The sequence below is a fragment of the Hordeum vulgare genome, chromosome 2H (assembly GCF_904849725.1).
Source record: "Hordeum vulgare subsp. vulgare chromosome 2H, MorexV3_pseudomolecules_assembly, whole genome shotgun sequence".
Classification (NCBI taxonomy): Eukaryota; Viridiplantae; Streptophyta; class Magnoliopsida; order Poales; family Poaceae; genus Hordeum; species Hordeum vulgare.
In genome coordinates this window covers 624,467,682-624,490,686 of record NC_058519.1, presented here as the reverse complement: position 1 = coordinate 624,490,686, position 23,005 = coordinate 624,467,682, and the positions used below count along the sequence as shown (strand labels likewise).

At 45.4% G+C, this 23,005-nt stretch overlaps 2 protein-coding genes across 2 annotated transcripts; both read right to left on the bottom strand.

Moving 5' to 3' along the window:
* Positions 1-1,690: 1,690 nt before the first annotated feature.
* Positions 1,691-3,221, bottom strand: LOC123430935 (agmatine coumaroyltransferase-2-like). Its single transcript, XM_045114763.1, has one exon. It carries the CDS (start codon positions 3,114-3,116, stop codon positions 1,800-1,802), a length of 1,317 nt encoding a protein of 438 aa, XP_044970698.1. The 5' UTR covers positions 3,117-3,221; the 3' UTR covers positions 1,691-1,799.
* A 2,204-nt stretch (positions 3,222-5,425) lies between these two features.
* Positions 5,426-7,050, bottom strand: LOC123430934. The gene is made up of 2 exons (XM_045114762.1): positions 6,415-7,050; positions 5,426-5,461 (listed from the first exon to the last, which is right to left on the bottom strand). The coding sequence occupies exons 1-2, from the start codon at positions 7,048-7,050 to the stop codon at positions 5,426-5,428; spliced, it is 672 nt and encodes a 223-aa protein (XP_044970697.1).
* Between the last annotated feature and the right edge of the window lie 15,955 nt (positions 7,051-23,005).

Genomic DNA, 23,005 nt, shown 5'->3' with positions numbered 1-23,005 from the left:
CATCGACTTCAGAGTTGCGGCCTCCGCTCTGTTTGGTCCAACGCACGGGACACGTGTCGTGCACACGAGGAGGCGGATGGAAAATGTCCGTTCCGTCGGATGATTAGCATCATTTTCCATTAATTTGTCCTTACTTTTAGGGAACGCTACGCGTTCGTCGGATGATTTTTAAAAATTATCCGTTACCTAGCTAGCCGTCGGATGCCGATCTAACGGCTCGCATCCCCGACGCATGGTCAGTAGTTATTTCCTGAAACGACGCTCGAGTTGCGGAAACTTTCGCTTTGTTGCAAGAAATAGACTTTGGATCCGTTAATTTCTGAAACAACGGTCGAGTTTCAGAAACAATTTACTTGTTGCAGAATATATATTTTTTCGTCTTTCTGTAACATAGGTATTTTTACGAAAGAATTTTTTGAAACAACGGTCGAGTTTCAGGAATTTTTACAACGAAAGTCACGTTGCAGCCGGGATCCATGCTCAACGGAGAGTCTCCAGGGAGGCAGAGAAGCTCCCCGGCGGCGGGAGCTCGCCGGCGTCCGCGCCGCACACCTCCTCGTTCGCCGCGCGAGGTGGGGATCCGGCGAGCTGGCGAAGACCGACGGCGGCGGCGGTTCGCCGGACTCCGGCAGGCTCGTCCCCGGTAGCAAAGGAGCCACGACGAGGAACCTGGAGTGCTCCAGCTTCAACCCCCGTTCCTGAGACAACGCTTCAGTTTCTGAAACAACGAGTCAGTTTCGAAAAATGGTTCATGATCGAGGCGAGATCTAACGGACGAGCGGGCGGCGGATGGATCAACGGATCGGATGTAATCTTTTCCCATACTTTTAGGGAGCTGCTAGGCGTCTACCGATGGATCCGTACTAAACATTGATCACCGAAATAGCCGTTCGATGTACACACTCACAGCCGTTCGATTTATTTGCTGGCATGCGGTTTGATTGCCTCTTCTGACCAATTAATTCCTGAACCAACGGTCCAGTTGCAGAAACGAGTTCATTGCCCTGCAAAAATCTTTGCATCAGAGGTCGCTCCGTAAAAATCAGCCGTTCGATTTATTTCAATTAATTCCTGAAGCAATGGTCCAGTTGCAGAAACGAGCTCGTTGCCCCGTAAAAATCAGGTCGTGCCGTAAAAATCTTTGCAACAAATGTTATGTTGCAAAAAACTTTTACAACATATGTGAGGTTGTAGAAAAAAATTGTTCGTCTTTTTGGAACATATGTACTGTTGCGGAAGATTTTTTTCCAACGAAGGTCATGTTCTCAAAAACTTTACCTTGCACGTTCTCACACCGAGCACTCCTCCGACACTTTCTTCAACCTGAGTTATGTTTCTGAAACAAGACCCTTATTGCGGAAGAAAAATATATTCATTGTTGAACCTTTTTTCTTTTTAAAAAAATATTGTGTTGCGGAAATCTTTTGAAACTAGCCAATTGCTGAAAAAAACTTCACGACCAAACCTTTTTTTGAAACATTACATGTGTTGCAGAAACCTTCTGAAACAATACTCTTGTTGCATGAAAGGAAAACTGACTGCACGAGACTTGTCGTCAGCGACCAGCACTCGATTAAGACCAATCCGACGGTAAGCAAGCGGCGGATGATTCACGTGCATCAGCCGGTTGAGCAATAGAGTTTTTCATACTTTTATACCATACTCCTTTACAATAGAGCCATACTCCATGCATGCATCCAACACATATGTATACGTGGCGTCAAAGATACAGCTCAAAACCGGCTCCATACTCCATACTCAGACAAGATTAACTCGACGATGCAATTAGGGCTGCCAAGCTAGTCGAGGTTGTAGCAGCAGTTCTTGAAGGCGTCCATGTCGCGGCTGAAGAGGGGCACGTACGCGTCCACTCTCCCGTCGCCGGCGAAGGACGGCAGCAGGATGAGCAGGCCCTCCACCGGCAGGTAGCTTGGCATGAAGAAGAATGGCTGCCCGCCGCCGAAGTCGAGGTCGTAGAACGGGATCCGCAGCCAGCTGTCCACCTCGATGTTGGGGCTCAGCACCATCTCCGCCGCGTCGGCCGCCGGCACCAGCCGCTCCTTCCGCACCGCCTCGGAGCTGGCGAAGTCAATGAAGGACTCGAAGTAGCTGCCGTTGATCCGGGCCACCTCCCGGTTGATGAGCTCCACCGCGTGCTGCAGTGGCCTCGTCACGAGCTCCTGCGCCGTGGCGGTGGGCCGCGCCCAGAGGACGACGTTGCCGGTGTATCCGTCCGGCACCTGCGGGCTCATCCGCGCTCGGCCGTCCACGGCGATGGCAACGCTGGTAGAAACGCTCCCGTCGAGCCCGCGCGCCTTTGTGACGCACCGCCATAGGTGCGCCACCAAGCACCGCAGCGTGCTGTACGGCCGATGCGCTCCCGCCGACGCCTGGGCCTTGAGCTTGGAGATGAACTCCAGGCTGAGGTGCACCTTGTTTACCACCACCACGTCGCCGTCGCCGTAGTCGTTTTCGTCGGCCTCCTTGCAGGGCAGCTTGAACTCCACGCCGCGGTGCTCGTACTCAACCTGCGGCGGGTCGCGTGGTTTAAAGAAGGAGGCGCGGTCGTGCACCGGGACTGGGTCGACGGCGACGCCACGGGTGGCCTGGCTCCACGCTAGGAAGAAGTTGCTGGTGGCCCGGCCGTCGGACACAAGGTGCTGCGCGGTGAACCCCACGACGAGGGACCCGCACGCGAAGCGCGTGACCTGGATGAGCATCAGCTCGTCGGGCCCGTCGTCGCCGCTCGGGTGCAGGCTCAGCACCTCCGGCGTGGGCTTCATCGGCATGACGCTGTCCAGCGCCACGTCGGCCGTCGCCTCCACGAACCGCGCACCCGCGTCGCAGAGCAGGATCGCGCGGTCGCCGCTGGCCGCGTCAACGCCGAGCCGCCCGGCCCACTCGCGGTAGTCCACCAGCGCCCTGGCCAGGCCGGCCTCGAGGACGGCGTTGGGCGGCGCCGGCGGGCGGAAGGCGTAGATGACGGAGATGTACGCGTCGAAGTTGGCCTTGTCGAGCACGGTGAGCGGGACGACGTCGTCCGTGCTGCCCGGATGCGCACCGCAGGCGCCGTAATCGGGCTTGACGGCCCTGGACGAGAGCACGGTGATCTTCATGGCGAGCAGTGCAAGAGTACAAAGAAAACAAAAGCCTCTTATATTATATATCACTGGTAGCGAGGGCTAGGAAGGAAGGGTCTATGACCGTGCGCGGCGCAGTGTGCTGTTAGCTAAAATCATCCAGTGATGTATATATATAGATAGGGGAGGCGAACTGTGTATATACATTGAGGAAACCAAAGTGTATTTCCTTATAGGAGTAGATAGATAAATACTCACTCCGTTCCAAAATATAAGACCATTTTATTAGAAGACTACTACATGCGAAGCAAAATGAATGAACCTATACTCTAAAATATGTCTATGTACATTCGTATGTAATACATAGTGCAATCTATAAAAGGTCTTATATTTATAAAGGGAGGGAGTAAAATCGAGGCTGGGCTAGTCATAGATTGTTAATGCACGAGAAGAGATCAAACGAGGGTAGGTGAGCTCTACGGCTGAATATGTCAGATGAGTATGATTATCTAATTCTCATCTTGCTTTCTCGGTGCCGGTGAGTCGTTGACGTGGGCGTTTAATGCCCTCACGAGTCACGAGCACAATATCTGCGGCTCATCATGCATCAACATGTGTGGTATACAGTTTTTTTTCTTCGAAAAACTATTGTACGGCTACAGCAAAAAAAAAGAGGTCTATTTTAGACTTGAAGTTATAGAGGTTCGACGATGTAAACTCTAAACTCGAAATCCTGTCATTTGCATATTAAATTTGATAATCTCAATTTAAATTAAATTCCGGACATGTTTGATATATCGGGAATGCGATGATCCAGTCCCACGTACGAGAGGTTCGTACGTTTCGTTGCTGCGTACGAATGGCACGATGAATTCTGACCATAAACAACTTATATTATTATTTTTAGTGGAAAACAACTTATATTCTGGTGTTTGCGACATTAAAAAATGTCCTATGTTAAAAAAGGTAGATTACATTTTAAAATATGTTTAAAAATTGTAAAAAGATACTCCTATGTAATTTAAAAAACGCATGTTGCATTTAAAAAAAATCGCGCATTTCAAATAATATTTGCTGCACCAAAATGCGAAGATCCAGGCTCCCTTACGAACGGTCCGTACATTCGCTGGTGCGTACGGACGACGCAATGATTTTCTAACACGTACCACTTACATTATTGTTAGTGGAAAACAACTTATATTCTCGTGTTTTTCATTTTTTTAATGTTCATGCATTAAACAAAAGGTACATGGCATTTTTTAAAGGGGCTGTTATACGTTCATTGACGGATGTTTAGTATATATCCACCACCTAAACGACCGTCCGATCTACACGCGTGCCCAGCTTTAGAATCGTTTCCTGAAACTAGTAAGCATGTCTGCAACGCACGAATAACCGTACACCGAAAATTTCCTGCTCATAATTAGCAAAAATCATACATCCAAGGCAATCAACATGGTAAATTTCTCCGTAAAGAACATATGTGATATTTATTGTATGTATACTCCCTCCGTGCCTACATATATATCTTTTATGCACTACATACGGATGCATATAGACATTTTGATCCATATGTGATTTATATTTGAAAATTTAAAAAGATTTATAATTAGGAATGGAGGAAGTAGTCAAAATAGAATCAAATATTCCATAATATACAAATAAACATGGTAGACACAGAAAAGGTAAAAAAAGAAAAATAAGAACATACTCCCGTTATAAAAAAAAAGACCTCACCCACTCTCGTTATAAAAAATAACCTCACAATTCCCTCAAAAAAAAAACCTCACAATCTCACCCACCTCGTTTCAGTTTCAAGCAGATGCTATGCGCCTATGCATAATATCTGCACTCTTGTAGTACATTTCACATTTTACCAATATACAATGCAATGTATATAAAGCTTTAGAGATTACCATTCATAAGAAAAGAAAAAAAACTGTTCTAGAAAGTTATTGAAGGATAAAATAAATAAAAACTAATGAACATGCGTAGATTCATATATCAAGAATAAGAGAAGTACCTTGTGATCATAAACATACCAAATGAGGTGTTGCTTTGACAGATTAATAGGCAAAAAAAGTGTTGTAGAGTCTCGCATAAAAAGTAAGAGACCCAACTGAATAAGGAAACCAGGTGCATTGTCATTTCCATTAGTTGAACCACCTCGTGATGATTCTAACCTCCAAAAATCTTCACGTGCAACAACTGAACTATCAACAGTGTGGTGCCTTGTATTGTACATTCTCGAGACATTTACAGTCCCCTGCATCATCATCATTACATGTGTCATGATGTGTACTTGAGCATATTGAATGTGTTTCAGCACCGCAGACGCAGTACAATTACACTCTAAACCTGTACAAAAACCCATCATAAATCTGCAGAAAAAAAAGAAGGGTATAACCTTTGATATACGAAAAGGATATCTGAAGTACATGTACTACTAAATGACAAACATATAGCCACAAACAATATATCATATTGAAATTTAAGAGGAGTGTTAGATTTTAGCCCAAGCAGTCAATCAGACCAACAAATATCAGATACACACAATTGGGATGTTTTGCCAATTCATCTCATGTACCTCCGTTTTTTCTGTTTCCTTCTTGTGAATCTTACACAAGATTATAACCTACATGTGTATATGTACACAATCAAGCTAGATGACTCACACTCGTACACACTCCACAGAATCACCTTGTCCAAGTCATACGTGTCAACTAACACATAGCTAGGTAGGACCAAACCAGTCACGACTATTATTCCAACAATCTCCCCCTAAGTAATACTTCGTATGGCAGAATCAATCAGCCAAACAATCACGCATACACAAGATAGGCATATTTCAGCAAAGACAGCTCAGGTGCCTCTGTTTTTTCCCCTTGTTTCTTTCTCAAAACAGCACACAACATTGCAACCTGCATGTGTATGTATGCACAATGAAGCTACACAACCACTCTCCTACACGGACTCGCCTTCCGTACACGTCAATTAGGACATAGCAAGGTAGGATTCGACATACCACGATCAGATTCGACAAACACAGCTCCTAGCAGGACATAGCTAAGTATTGATTATACCAACAATGAACACACAAATCCGGCACAATCCGACTTGACAAACATCATTCGTAGCGGGACACGACTTGATTGTTTCCAACAATGAGCACAACCAATTACAACAACAAGCAAATGGCCATCATTCTACAACAAAATCATCCATGCATAAGCTAAGCTTCCTTATGTATAAGATACATCATCCCACTTTGGAGGATTATCTATCACCAGCAGAAAACACAGTATGATTTGAGATGGGAATCCAACATTGGTACCTGAGGCTTCATAAATCTCCTCAGAGTCCCAATCTCGAACTCGAACCCGTCTTCGTCTTCATCCGACCCATCCGCACCGTCAGCCCCGACACCGACCACACTGGCGGCGGCGGCACTTCCAGTGGCCTCCGCGACCGCCGCAGCCACCTCCTCGAGGGAATCCCTTTCCCCGACACCCTCCAAGGCTACCCCGCAGCCCTCGGCAGCCCTCTCCGCAGCGAGCCCCGCCTCCCCCTCTTGCACCGCGGCAGGCGTTGGCGGCGCAGCGGCCCCCTCCCAGTTCCGGCGCCGTGCGCCCTCCGCGCGGAACAACACGGGAATCTGCCGCGACAGCTGCTGCACGGCGCAGTCGACAGAGGCGCCGAGGTCGGAGCCCGCCTGCCCGAGCCGGCCGCCGATCTCGACGAAGGAGGCGACGGCCACGGCGGGGAGGTCGACGCCCCCGCCGCCGACGAAGGGCACGGCGGGGAGCTCGATGTCGAAGGGGATGAGCTTGAGCGGCAACGGCGGGGCGGGCCACGGGAGCTGCGGCGGCTGCACGTGGAGGAGGAGGCCCGAGACGCCCTGCGCGAGCCTGTAGGCCAGGTCCTGCCCGTGCCGCTGCACGCCTAGCAGCGCGTCCATGGAGATCTCCATGGACTACGGCAAATCCCGTGATGCTGGTGGCTGCATGGTCCCGTGATTACATGGGACGTTGCTGGGCATTTTCTCCTCTTTTTTTCTTGCGTGATTGGAAGTTTCATTGCTGGAGTATGTTCAGCCAATTGTAATTGCTAAGTACACCCAGCAGACGGTGGATTAACGAGGGATGTTAGATTAAGATCTGGGGGATTAATCGTGGGATGCTGATTGGTTGTTTTTTTGTGGGGCGTTTGATAGGGTGTCTGTAGTGTAATTCTTGTTCGATTGTTTAATAGTAGTATAGACAACGCTACAGTTTCAGAAAACGGTCGCTGCTCCGTTGACGCGCGGGCACAATCTGGTACGTCAAATGGAGCAAGATCAACGGACAAGAAGGTGACGGATAGATGACCCGGATCAGTCGATGAGATGTAAGAGTTTTTTTTAAATGTTTAAACATTGTAAAAAATAATTGTTTAGTTTTAAAAACATACTTTGCATTTTCATAATGTTGATGCATTTAAAAATGTTCTAACATACACATTGTCAGGCCATACACCTCAAATGGGATCATGTACTGATAACGTGGAGCTTGGTTCTTAGATGCGATTCGTACATACGTCTAGTGCCCACTCACACACGCAGAGTGAAAGAAAGAGAATCAGCTTCTGTGCGTCTAGTGTTGTCACACGCGCCTCAACTGGGAACATTTGCTAAAATGCTTGAACATTTTATAATGCAATGTATGTTCTTAAATTAGACATATTTTTTATAACGTTTAAATATTTTTGTAAAATGCCATGTATTTTTTTTAATGCATGAACATTTTTTAAATATCACAAACATCAGAATATAAGTTGTTTTCCACTAAAACTAATAATATAAGTTATAGATGGTCAGAAATTCGTTGCCCCGTTCGTACGCACCAGCGAAGAATCATCACATTCCGGTGCACCAAATATGTTTAGGGTTCGATTTAGATCGAGATTTTCAAGTTTAAAATACAAACGACATGGATTTTGAGTTCATGGTTCAAACTGTCAAACATCTACAAATTCAAGATCTAAAATAAACTTTTTCAACGACACGGTCGAGCAGATCAACCACATCACTAGCAAGCAGCTCCTCCATGTGTATCCGGTTGACATGCGGCTTGCATTCCCTGGTGGTGTTTCAACGCTGGGAGTTGGTGAGTAGTGCGAAAAACGAGCCGCCACGTTCAGACGGATAGGTGTGGGCTGAACGGATATACATACGCGTATAGTCGTGTCCTTGTTCCTGTAAATATCTTTATTAACACAAGACAATGAAAATCGCTCACATACACACGTTGACATGTACATACACTTATGTTTCTAAACGCATGCACATGCATTCTACTTTTATGAACACCTTTTAAAAAATGAATCGATACATCATTTTGAAATTAAGAAAGTTTCTCTCATAGTTGACTATATGTCTCCTTCTACTGAATTAATATCCCCTGAAAATCGAAAAATTATATATTTTTTAAATACGAACATCATCGACGACTTGAATCTTAGTTAGCTGTTAGCACCCCAAGGAACCTAACCATCATCTGAGCTAGCTCAATTCACACATATATTCTTCTTTCATCTGAGTGAAAAGGTACGGGAAAATACTCTTTGATTCGTAGGTGCATATACATCCTAATAGAAAAAAAATGATTAAAAAAGTCTCAAATGTTCTAGATTTTTTGAATAAACTTGAGTTTTTGTGCGTTTGTATATAAATTTACGCAAGAAAACAATCATTTGACTCCAGGGCAAACAAATAATACTTATTGATTACCAATTTTTTTGTTTTATTTTCATGAATTTAAAGGATTCATTTTGTGGATTTACTTTGACAAATACAATGAAAGATCAAATTTATTTCTTAAATATATTCAGAATTTTATGATTTTTATTTTGTTACTAATAATCTTCCATATATATTAATGTTCGTGGACGCGGTCGAGTACGTCCGCGAACGTTGGGGCTGTTTTGTTCCCAGCCTAGCCTAAGGTTGCCGCGTCTAACCTTATTCATGCCACAATACCTTAGGCATGTGTTTGGTTCATTGCCACATTTGTGGCTTGCAACATTTTTCTAGTTATATGGTCTACATGTCATACACTCAGTTTTTTGCCAAATCTTGTCACATTTGTGGTGTCCATTTTGTTAGCCACACTTTTTATGGCAGCCGCACTTTACATAAGGTTAATTGTGACAAAGTTAGTCATGAACCAAACAGACCCGTTGTTTGATGGTGTCAAGTGTTCGTGTCGTTTCCTCGGGAAAGGACGAGAACGTCGGTGTGCGGTTGATGTAACTCCAGAGAGGACAGAACTACGGCTATGGTCGAGTGGCGCAGCTCCTAGCACAAATCGTCCTCCTACTGATCGCGGGTATGGGACGTGGAAAATGGAGCAAGGGGACCGAGGGAGCAGGTGTCGTGTACCAATCGGGGTATGTTGGCATGTTGTCGACCACCGGAAATTCCATGTGCACGTTACCCGTTCGAGCGACCCCAGCTGGGACAAATGTTTCCATGTTTGTAGATAGTGATCAGATTTTTGGACTAAGACAAGCTTGGACTAAATAGTACAACTATTGCCTACAGATAAGCCTTCCTAAAGAAATAAGCCATGCATTCATCCCCGGGTCAAACTACATAGCTACTGCTTCTACTAGTTTGTGGCTGTACGTGCAGCACACACTTGTCTTGACGTAAACATTATTTTTGAATGAAATACGGGTTTTACCTCCTTAGATTTCTATTAAGAGATTTCCATTGAGTCTTGTTTGGTGCGCATGGTTTGAGAAGGTTTGTTAGGGGATTATCTCCGGGGGATCACAAACCCCGCGATTCCCCGCATGTTCATTTGGTGGACATGGTTTGTGGTGAGCAAAACCCTTCAATCCTCTTCAATCTCCCTCGATTCCTTCCTACCCACGCGGCTCAAAAACCTTGTCTTATGACTCAGGAATTTGACAATTGAGGAGATTTGAGAGGATTGGGTAAAAGGAAGGGATTCACCCAATCCTGTGACAACCCCCCCCCCCCCTCCACAATCCTTCCCAACCCCTTCCTGCCAAACAAGGCCTTAAGAGAAACCGACAATTCGAGCTCCACAGGACCCCACATACGACTAAGAAACTACTAGCACCACGAGCAACTTCAAGCGGAGCAATCCATTTCGTTCGCCGTTGTTCGTTTAGGTTAACGCAGACAAAAAGTTGACCCAATGTGCCGACCCAAACGAATGCGCGTCCGCTTTTTGTTCGTCTGTCGATCCATTCCCGATTCAATTTTGACCCTGATTTGTGTCAGTGCGGATACAAAGCGGACGCGCGCGACGTGCGCCTACTTTCCTCCCTGGCCCCCAAGTCGGCAACAGAGCGACCATTTTGTCCCTTCCTTTTCCCCCAAACTCTCCTACTCGCTCCCACGCCCGCTCCCACCGCCATGGACGATGACTTCGAGGCCATCGCCTCAATGGCCATGTCCGCAACCGCCGCCGAAGCCAAAGGCAAGGCCCGCGCCCCCGCAAGGACGGGGCGCCGCCCAAGAAGAAGAAGGAGTTGACGCCCGAGGAGCGAGCCGTAGAGTCGACCAAGAGGAATAGCCGGAGGCACGCGCATGACACAAGGAACGAGGTTGCTGCCGCCACCGCCTTCGCCGCCGCCGCGCAGTAGGAAGACACCAATGCCCGGGTGAAGGCGACAACTATGGAGGCCTTGTTGTACCTAGGGGTAAACCCTAGCCATCAGGGGCTTGTCAACGAAGCCGTTGTCGCGGCCGCGGCCAGCACGGGCTCATCAGCATATCCTCGGATGATGCTGCGAGAGTCGCCGTGTGCGTCTTGCATGCAACCGATTCCCGACTTCCACGTCTACCCGCAAGGCAACCACTTCTCGAGGAAATGATCATCGGAGGTGAGCATCGTGGACCCTTTGTCACGCCCAAGATGCGACCCTATCCTCAATTTGGCACGAAGGACTCGTCAGGGATAGAAGCGCATCTCGTCGTGTTGCAAGAATGGATATCGTTACAAGTACATGTACTGAAAAGAAGAGATATATATATAGAATTGGCTTACACTCGCCACAAGCTACATCAGAGTCACATCAGTACATTACATAATCATCAAGAGTAAGAGCAGGGTCCGACTACGGACGAAAATAAATGAGAAAAATAAGAACGACGTCCATCCTTGTTATCCCAGGCTGCTGGCCTGGAACCCATCCTAGATCGATGAAGAAGAAGAAGAAGAAGAAGCAACTCCAAATGAACAATCAATGCGCTCGCGTCAAGTACCCTTTACCTATACCTGCAACTGGTGTTGTAGTAATCTGTGAGCCACAGGGGACTCAGCAATCTCATTTCCAAAGGTATCAAGACTAGCAAAGCTTAATGGGTGAGGCATGGTTGAGTGGTGAGGTTGCAGCAGTGGCTAAGCATATATTTGGTGGCTAAGCTTACGAGTACAAGAAATAAAGAGAGGAAGATCTACGCATAACGAACGTGAACTACTGTTGATCAAATGAATGATCCTGAATACCTACCTACGTTAGACATAACCCCACTGTGTCCTCGATCGGAGAAGGAACTCACGAAAGAGACAGTCACGGTTACGCACACAGTTGGCAAGTTTTATTTAAGTTAACTTCAAGTTGTCTAGAACCAGTGTTAAACAAAGTTTCCACGTTGCCACATAACCGCAGGCATGGCTTTCCGAAAGATTTAACCCTGCAGGGGTGCTCCAACTAGTCCATCACAAATTACCACAAGCCGCATAGAAATCCTCGATCACGACACTCGTGATCTCGTCGGATTCCTTAGTGGAAAACCTCAACTCTGAGATTACCCAAAGCATCACCGGAATCCCGATGCACAAGATATCTCGTCAAAGGTAAAACTAATCCAGCAAGGCCGTCCGACGTGTCGACGTACCCGATAGGAGCCGCGTATCTCGTTCTCAGGACACGGCGGATGGAACTAGCTACGGGTGCCAAACCTCGAGTTTCCTCGCGGTGGCCCCGCAGGCAGACCGTTTGGGACAAACACCATCAGCACTGGCTCCCCTGTTTATGTAAAATTACTCCTCGGGTAGCGCTAACTCCCTATGCATTTCAGTGTTAACAAAATTATTATGTTGGGCAAATGTAGAACCAATGTTGGGCCTTGCCAGACCAGCTTTAATCTAAAACGAATTATCAAGGGGGTCCCCATAACAACCCGGATTGTGTTAGGAGCGCTCAATTATGGAACATAACACCGGTAGCCGAAACTAAGGGGGCAAAGGTGGAATAAAACACCAGGCTAGAAATGCCGAGTCTTCCACCTTTTACCAAGTATATAGGTGCATTAAATTAAATAGCATTTAATATGGTGATATAACAAGGAACCCATGTTTTCACATGGAAGCAACTGCACTTGCAACTAGCAACGCTAACAACATGGTTAAGCAAGTAGTAACATAGCCAAACAATGGTTTGCTAGGTTCAACAGGTTGAAGGTTATCATGGCATTGTTGAGAGGTTGATATTTAAAATGTGGTAGGCAACGAGACATAATCGATAGAAACGGTAATACTAGCATGGCAATGATAGTAATGGTATCTGGGGAAAGTGTCATCTTGCCTGAGATCCCGCTTGGAAAAAGAATGCCTCCGTGAAGCAGACGAACCGATGTAGTCGAACGGGTCCTCACAATCCGATACGCTTGCGGAACTCTACCGAGACGAGGCAAACCGGAAACATGAATCAACACACGATATTCACCACACGATGCACAACACAAATGATGCATGATCAGCTGAACACATAGGACACGACATGCCAATTCACACAATCAAACACTACACGTTAAGTGAAGTTCAATATGCAACGAGTTGCATATTGACGAAACTCCACGTTTAATTATTTAGTTCTATCCCGATTAGATACACGGTAATATTAAATGTTGTTAAACATGGCAAGAGGTGAAGCGTAATTAAACTAGCTATCTAGGCATTTTAAGTGAGGTCAGAAATGACTTATAGCATCCCCGAGTCGACCTCACGTGTTAATTTAAAATTCTGTCCAGATCTGAACTAACATATTTAATTACTTGTTAAACAGCAAAACAAATAGGTTCATGTGATTCTACGCATCGAGGCAAGCAATTTACACATAGAGAACATCTCCAACGGAGCTACGGGTCAAAAGATACAAGCACCGCAAGATATGATGGCATGAATGCAATATGTGTGCAACGACGGCCACGAGCACTTCAAAACATACAACTATCAAGAGAAAAGGAAACTACACGAGATTCTAAGCAAGTTTCAGGTAGGACACGATCAAAACGGAGCTACGGTTCATAAACTACGAGCAAAACAAGATATCACTACAATCTGTCAAAATCAGCCACATATCATTTTCTACACCCCACAACTACGAGCTGCTCAACTCAAATATAATCAACCAAGGCATGACACGAAAGAGGGCAAGAAACACTACAACAAACAACTAATAACAACTAGCATGGCAGCAAGCAACACTAGGAAAAGAAGTCACAAAATGGCTTCCCACACACTATTTTAGACTTAGTGAAAATAACAGTTTTTGAAGCTGCAGTTTTCGATCTGAAGGCATATTGACAGCAGCAAAACCTCCAAATCAGCACCTCCAGACTTAGAAATATTTCATCACCTCCAAATCAGCACCTCCAAATAACAGACTTAGAAATATTTCAGCACCTCCAAATCAGCACTATTTATAGCAACTTGAGAGCAAGCAAACCACACCTAAACATGCATATCTATTGCAACCAAAAATACCAGGGGCTAGAGTAAACATCAAGGATCAATATCCCTAGTAGACAACTCCGTCGAACGACGCACGGAATAAATCCTACGAAAAAGACAACAGGGCAACATGGCAAAATATCGTGCGAACTAACTTGTTCAAAAGCTAAAACTAATTGCACAGAAAAATCCCATAGATTTTTCTACCCCGAAAACATATAAAATATGTGGGGTTGCACAACAAAAAAAATACCAAACGTAAATGCGAGATAAAGACCTAAACACGGAAAATAAACTAGCGCCAAATCCCTACGCGCAAAAATACCAATGGCTACTCTAAAATACATGGAAAAGTGGTTCCTAAAACATGGAAATTTCTACTACGGCATACGAGCAACCCGGTCACGCGCGAAAAATAAATACGGGACTAAACCTATTAGAACAGCACGTTAATCTAGGCATACGGCACGCTATACGACGTCACACAAATATGCAAGTTTTATAATCGGATTCTACGCGTAAAACTACACCAAAACCATATATTACACGTCTCGATCCGACTAACGGTTAAAAAGTTAGAGGCATTGTAAATATCGTCTTTTCCTTAAATCTATCTAATTCGAAAATAGATTCTAATAAAATCCTATTGGGCCTAACACGGGAATAGAGGTAGGGAAAAGGGGATCTCCCCAGAGGGCCAACGGGCCGGCTGAAGGTGGGCCGGCCTGGACCGAACGGGGGAAGGAGGGCGAGCTGGCGTGGGCCGGCTGCTGGTGGGGAGGCCGACCGGCCCAGCTGGGCCCAGGGGGGAGGCCGAGAGAGGCCCAGGCGCGAGGCTGCTAGTGCTCGAGCTGTCGTCCTCCTCGGGCAAGAGGTCTGGCGGTGGGGAGCAGGACTCCCACGAGGTGGCGAAGAGCGGGACTCGCTCGATCTGGCGCGGGAAGCCCGGGATCCGCTCGTTCCCGAGGTGGAGGCAGGACTTGGCGGCGGGGTAGAGGCCGAGGCGGCGGGAGGCTAGTGTTGGAAATATGCCCTAGAGGCAATAATAAATTAGTTATTATTATATTTCTTTGTTCATGATAATCGTTTATCATCCATGCTATAATTGTATTGATTGGAAACACAGTGCATGTGTGGATACATAGACAAAACACTGTCCCTAGTAAGCCTCTAGTTGACTAGCTCGTTGATCAAAGATGGTCAAGGTTTCCTGACCATAGGCAAGTGTTGTCACTTGATAACGGGATCACATCATTAGGAGAATCATGTGATGGACCAGACCCAAACTAATAGACGTAGCATGTTGATCGTGTCATTTTGTTGCTATTGTTTTCTGCGTGTCAAGTATTTGTTCCTATGACCATGAGATCATATAACTCACTGGCACCGGAGGAATACTTTGTGTGTATCAAACGTCACAACGTAACTGGGTGACTATAAAGATGCTCTACAGGTATCTCCGAAGGTGTTCGTTGAGTTAGTATGGATCGCGACTGGGATTTGTCACTCCGTGTGACGGAGAGGTATCTCGGGGCCCACTCGGTAATACAACATCACACACAAGCCTTGCAAGCAATGTGACTTAGTGTAAGTTGCGGGATCTTGTATTACGGAACGAGTAAAGAGACTTGTCGGTAAACAAGATTGAAATAGGTATGCGGATACTGACGATCGAATCTCGGGCAAGTAACATACCGAAGGACAAAGGGAATGACATACGGGATTATATGAATCCTTGGCACTGAGGTTCAAACGATAAGATCTTCGTATAATATGTAGGATCCAATATGGGCATCCAGGTCCCGCTATTGGATATTGACCGAGGAGTCTCTCGGGTCATGTCTACATAGTTCTTGAACCCGCAAGATCTGCACACTTAAGGTTCGACGTTGTTTTATGCGTATTTGAGTTATATGGTTGGTTACCGAATGTTGTTCGGAGTCCCGGATGAGATCACAGACGTCACGAGGATTTCCGGAATGGTCCGGAAACGAAGATTGATATATAGGATGACCTCATTTGATTACCGGAAGGTTTTCGGAGTTACCGGGAATGTACCGGGAATGACGAATGGGTTCCGAGTGTTCACCGGGGGGGGGGGGGCAACCCACCCCGGGGAAGCCCATAGGCCTTGGGGGTGGCGCACCAGCCCTTAGTGGGCTGGTGGGACAGCCCAAGAAGGCCCTATGCGCCATAGGAAGAAAATCAAAGAGAAAAGAAAAAAAAGAGGAGGTGGGAAAAGGGGGAAGGACTCCTCCTTCCAAACCTAGTTGGATTCGGTTTGGAAGGGGAGGACTCCCCCCTTGGCTCGGCCGAACCCCTTGGGGGTCCTTGGACCCCAAGGCAAGGCTCCCCCTCTTCTCCCTATATATACGGAGGTTTTAGTGCTGATTTGAGATAACTTTGTCACGGCAGCCCGACCACATATCTCCACGGTTTTACCTCTAGATCGCGTTTCTGCGGAGCTCGGGCGGAGCCCTGCCGAGACAAGATCATCACCAACCTCTGGAGCGCCGTCACGCTGCCGGAGAACTCTCCTACCTCTCCATCTCTCTTGCTGGATCAAGAAGGCCGAGATCATCGTCGAGCTGTACGTGTGCTGAACGCGGAGGTGCCGTCCGTTCGGCACTAGATCGTGGGACTGATCGCGGGACGGTTCACGGGGCGGATCAAGGGACGTGAGGACGTTCCACTACATCAACCGCGTTCACTAACGCTTCTGCTGTACGGTCTACAAGGGTACGTAGATCACACATCCCCTCTCGTAGATGGACATCACCATGATAGGTCTTCGTGCGCGTAGGAAAATTTTTGTTTCCCATGCGGCGTTCCCCAACAGTGGCATCATGAGCTAGGTTCATGCGTAGATGTCTTCTCGAGTAGAACACAAAAGTTTTTGTGGACGGTGATGTGCGTTTTGCTGCCCTCCTTAGTCTTTTCTTGATTCCGCGGTATTGTTGGATCGAAGCGGCTCGGACCGACATTACTCGTACGATTACGAGAGACTGGTTTCATTGCTACGAGTAACTCCGTTGCTCAAAGATGACTGGCGGGTGTCAGTTTCTCCAACTTTAGTTAAATCGGATTTGACCGAGGAGGTCCTTGGATGAGGTTAAATAGCAACTCGTATATCTTCGTTGTGGTGTTTGCGTAAGTAAGATTCGATCCTACTAGATACCCATGGTCACCATGTAAAACATGCAACAACAAAATTAGAGGACGTCTAACTTGTTTTTGCAGGGTATGCTTGTGATGTGATATGGCCAACGATGTGATGTGATATATTGGATGTATGAGATGATCATGTTGTAATAGATTATATCGACTTGTACGTCGATGGTACGGCAACCGGCAGGAGCCATAGGGTTGTCTTTATACTAATGTTTGTGCTTGCAGATGCGTTTACTATTTTGCTAGGATGTAGCTTTAGTAGTAATAGCATGAGTAGCACGACAACCCCGATGGCGATACGTTGATGGAGATCATGGTGTGGCGCCGGTGACAAGAAGATCGTGCCGGTGCTTTGGTGATGGAGATCAAGGAGCACGTGATGATGGCCATATCATGTCACTTATGAATTGCATGTGATGTTAATCCTTTTTGCACCTTATCTTGCTTAGAACGACGGTAGCATTATGAGGTGATCTCTCACTAAAATTTCAAGACGAAATTGTGTTCTCCCCGACTGTGCACCGTTGCGACAGTTCTTCGTTTCGAGACACCACGTGATGATCGGGTGTGATAGACTCAACGTTCACATACAACGGGTGCAAAACAGTTGCACACGCAGAACACTCGGGTTAAGCTTGACGAGCCTAGCATGTGCAGACATGGCCTCGGAACACATGAGACCGAAAGGTCGAGCATGAATCGTATAGTTGATATGATTAGCATAGAGATGCTTACCACTGAAACTATTCTCGACTCACGTGATGATCGGACTTGAGATAGTGGATTTGGATCATGTACCACTCAAATGACTAGAGAGATGTACTTTTTGAGTGGGAGTTCTTAAGTAATATGATTAATTGAACTAATTGTCATGAACATAGTCTAATGGTCTTTGCGAATTACGATGTAGCTTGCGCTATAGCTCTACTGTTTTTATATGTTCCTAGAGAAAATTTAGTTGAAAGTTGATAGTAGCAAACTTTGAAGAGGATTGTCCTCGTTGTTGCGCAGAAGGCTTATGTCCTTAATGCACCACTCAGTGTGCTGCACCTCGAGCGTCGTCTGTGGATGCTGTGAAAATTCGACATACACGTTTCTGATGACTACACGATAGTTTAGTGCAAAATACTTAATGGATTAGAAGCAAGGCACCCAAGACGTTTTGAAACGTCACGGAACATAAGTGATGTTCTAAAGAGATGAAATTGTGATTTCATGCTCGTGCCCTTGTTGAGAGGTACGAGTCCTCCAACAAGATTCTTTGTCCACAAAGTAAAGGAGAAAAGCTCAATTGTTGAGCGTGTGCTCAGATTGTCTGAGTACGACAATCACTTGAATCAAGTGGGAGTTAATCTTCCAGATGAGACAATGATGGTTCTCCAAAGTCGCTGCCACCAAGCTGTGAGAGCTTCGTGATGAACTATAACATATCAAGGATAGATACAATGATACTTGAGCGATTCGCGATGTTTGACACTGCAAAAGTAGAAATCAAGAAGGAGCATCAATAGTTGATGGTTTGTAAAACCACTAAGTTTCAAGAAAGGCAAGGGCTAGAAGGGATACTTTGTGAAACGGCAAAACAGTTGCTGCACTAATGAAGAGACCCAAGATTAAACCCAAACCCGAGACTAAGTGCTTCTGTAATGAGGGGAACAGTCACTGAGGCGGAGCAACTCTAGATACTTGGTAGATAAGAAGGCTGGCAAAAGTCGAAAGAAGTATATTTGATATACATGATGTTGATGTGTACTTTACTAGTACTCCTAGTAGCATGAGGGTATTGGATACCGGTTCGGTTGTAAGTGATTAGTAACACGAAATGAAAGCTACGACATAAACGGAGACTAGCTAAAGGCGAGGTGACGATACGTGTTGGAAGGTTTTCCAAGGTTGATATGATCAAATGTCGCACGCTCCCTCTACCATCGGGATTGGTGTTAAACCTAAATAATTGTTATTTGGTGCTTGCGTTAAGCATGAACATGATTGGATCGTGTTTATTGCAATACGATTATTCATTTAAAAGAGAATAATGGTTACTCTATTTTCTTGAATAATCACCTTCAATGGTTTATTGAATCTCGATCGTAGTGTTACACATGTTCATGATATTGGTGCGAAAAGATACGAGGTAATGATGATAGTACCACTTACTTGTGGCACTGCCGCTTGAGTCATGTTGGTATAAATTGCATGAAGAGGCTCCATGCTGATGGATCTTTATACTCACTTGATTTTGAATCACTAGTGACATGCAAATCATACCACATGAGCAAGGCCTTGTTTTCATTGAGATGAAATAAGATAGTAACTTGTTGGAAGTGATACATTTTGATGTATGCAGTCCAATGGGTGCTGAGGCACGCAGTGGATATCATTATGTTCTTACTTCAATGACGATTTGAGTAGATACTAGAGTATTTGCTTAATGAATCACAAGTGTGAGATATTGAAAAGTTCAATTCTGTTTCGGAGTGAAGTTCGTCGTAACAAGAGGATAAGTTGTCTACGATATGATCATAGAAATGAATATCTGAGTTACGAGTTTTGGTACGCAGTTAAGACAATGTGGAAATTGTTTCGCGGTTCATGGCACCTAGAACATCATAGTGTGATGATGTGTCTGAACGTCATAGCCACACACTATTTGGTATGGTGCATGCTATGATGTCTCTTATCGAATTACCACTATCGTTTATGGGTTAAGCATTAGAGACAACCGCATTCACTTTAAATAGGGCACCACGTATTTCCGTTGAGATGACACAGTATAGACTGAGGTTTAGAGAAATCTAAACTGTCGTTTCTTGAAAGTTTGGGGTTTCGACACTTATGTGAAAAAGTTTCAGTCTGATAAGCTCAAACCCAAAGCGGATAAATGCATCTTCATAGGATATCCAAAACAGTTGGGTACATCTCCTATCTCAGATCCGAAAGCAAAGTGTTTGTTTCTAGAAACGGATCCTTTCTCGAGGAAAGGTTTCTCTCGAAAGAATTGAGTGGGAGGGTGGTAGAACTTGATGAGGTTATTGAACCATCACTTCGATCAGTGTGTAGCAGGGCACAGGAAGTTGTTCATGTGGCGCCTACACCAATTGAAGTGAAAGCTGATGATGGTGATCATCGAGCATCGGATCAAGTTACTACAAGCCTCGTAGGTTGACAAGGTCGCGTACTACTACAGGGTGGTACGTTAACCCTGTCTTGGAGGTCATGTTGTTGAGCAACAGTGAACCTACGAGTTAGGGAGAAAGCAATGGTGGGCCCGGATTCCGACAAATGGCTGGAGGCCATGAAATCCGAGAGAGGATCCATGTATGAAAACAAAGTGCAGACTTTGGAAGAACTACTTGATGGTCATAGGACTATTGAGTAAAGATGGATCTTTAAAAGGAAGACAGACGATGATGGTGATAAGTCACTATTAAGAAAAGCTCGACTTGTCGCAAAGATGTTTCCGACAAGATCAAACAGTTGACTATGATGAGATTTTCTCACTCATAGCGATGCTAAAAGTCTGTTAGAATTATGTTAGTAGTTGCTGCATTATTTATGAAATATTGCACATAGGATGTCAAAACATTGTTTCCTCGACGGTTTCCTTGAACAAACATTGTATGTGATACAACCAGGAGGTTTTGTCGATCCTAAAGATACTAGCAAGTATGCAAGCTCCAGCGATCCTTCAATGGACTGGTGCAAGCAACTCGGAGTTGGAATATACACTTTGATGAGATGATCAAAGATTTTGGGTTTGTACAAGGTTTATGAGAAACTTGTATTTCCAAAGAAGTGAGTGGAAGCACTATAAAATTTCTGATAAGTATATGTGGTTGACATATTGTGGATCAGAAGTAATGTAGAATTTCTATAAAGCGTACAAGGTTGTTTGAAAGGAGTTTTCAAAGGAATACCTGGATTGCGCTACTTGAACGTTGAGCATCAAAGATCTATGAAGATAGATCGAAAGCGCTTAATAGAAGTTTCAACAAGATGCATGCCTTGACAAGTTTTTGAAGGAGTTCAAAATAGATCAGCAAAGAAGGAGTTCTTGGTTGCGTTGTGAGGTGTGAATTTGAGTAATACTAAAAACCCGACCACGGCAGAATAAAGAGAATAGACGAAGGTCGTCTTCTATGCCTTAGCCGTAGACTCTAAAGTATGGCATGCTAAGTACCGCACCTGATGTGTGACTTGCAGCAAGTCTGTTAAGAGGTACACAGAGTGATCCAGGATTGAATCACTGATCAGCAGTCAAAGTTATCCTTAGTAACTAAATAGACTAAGGAATTTTTTCTCGATTATGGAGGTGGTTAAAGAGTTCGTCGTAAAGGGTTACGTCGATGCAAGCTTTGACACTAATCCGAATAACTATGAGTAGTGAAACGGATTCGTATAGTAGAGTAGATATTTGGAGCATTTCCGAATAGCACGTCGTAGCAGCATCTATAAGATGACATAAAGATTTGTAAAGAATGCACGGATCTGAAAGTTTCAGAACCTTGACTAAAACCTCTCTCACGAGCAAGACGTGATCAGACCCCAGAACTATATGGGTGTTGGATTCGTTGAAATCACATGGTGATGTGAACTAGATTATTGACTCTAGTGCAAGTGGGAGACTGTTGGAAATATGCCCTAGAGGCAATAATAAATTAGTTATTATTATATTTCTTTGTTCATGATAATCGTTTATTATCCATGCTATAATTGTATTGATTGGAAACACAGTGCATGTGTGGATACATAGACAAAACACTGTCCCTAGTAAGCCTCTAGTTGACTAGCTCGTTGATCAAAGATGGTCAAGGTTTCCTGACCATAGGCAAGTGTTGTCACTTGATAACGGGATCACATCATTAGGAGAATCATGTGATGGACTAGACCCAAACTAATAGACGTAGCATGTTGATCGTGTCATTTTGTTGCTACTGTTTTCTGCGTGTCAAGTATTTTTTCCTATGACCATGAGATCATATAACTCACTGACACCGGAGGAATACTTTGTGTGTATCAAACGTCGCAACGTAACTGGGTGACTATGAAGATTCTCTAGAGGTATCTCCGAAGGTGTTCGTTGAGTTAGTATGGATCGAGACTGGGATTTGTCACTCCGTGTGACGGAGAGGTATCTCGGGGCCCACTCGGTAATACAACATCACACACAAGCCTTGCAAGCAATGTGACTTAGTGTAAGTTGCGGGATCTTGTATTACGGAACGAGTAAAGAGACTTGCCGGTAAACGAGATTGAAATAGGTATGCGGATACTGACGATCGAATCTCGGGCAAGTAACATACCGAAGGACAAAGGGAATGACATACGGGATTATATGAATCCTTGGCACTGAGGTTCAAACGATAAGATCTTCGTATAATATGTAGGATCCAATATGGGCATCCAGGTCCCGCTATTGGATATTGACCGAGGAGTCTCTCGGGTCATGTCTACATAGTTCTCGAACCCGCAGGGTCTGCACACTTAAGGTTCGACGTTGTTTTATGCGTATTTGAGTTATATGGTTGGTTACCGAATGTTGTTCGGAGTCCCGGATGAGATCACGGACGTCACGAGGGTTTCCGGAATGGTCCGGAAATGAAGATTGATATATAGGATGACCTCATTTGATTACCGGAAGGTTTTCGGAGTTACCGGGAATGTACCGGGAATGACGAATGGGTTCCGGGTGTTCACCGGGGGGGGGGGGGGGCAACCCACCCCGGGGAAGCCCATAGTCCTTGGGGGTGGCGCACCAGCCCTTAGTGGGCTGGTGGGACAGCCCAAGAAGGCCCTATGCGCCATAGGAAGAAAATCAAAGAGAAAAGAAAAAAAAAGAGGAGGTGGGAAAAGGGGGAAGGACTCCTCCTTCCAAACCTAGTTGGATTCGGTTTGGAAGGGGAGGACTCCCCCCTTTGGCTCGGCCGAACCCCTTGGAGGTCCTTGGACCCCAAGGCAAGGCTCCCCCTCTTCCCCCTATATATACGGAGGTTTTAGGGCTGA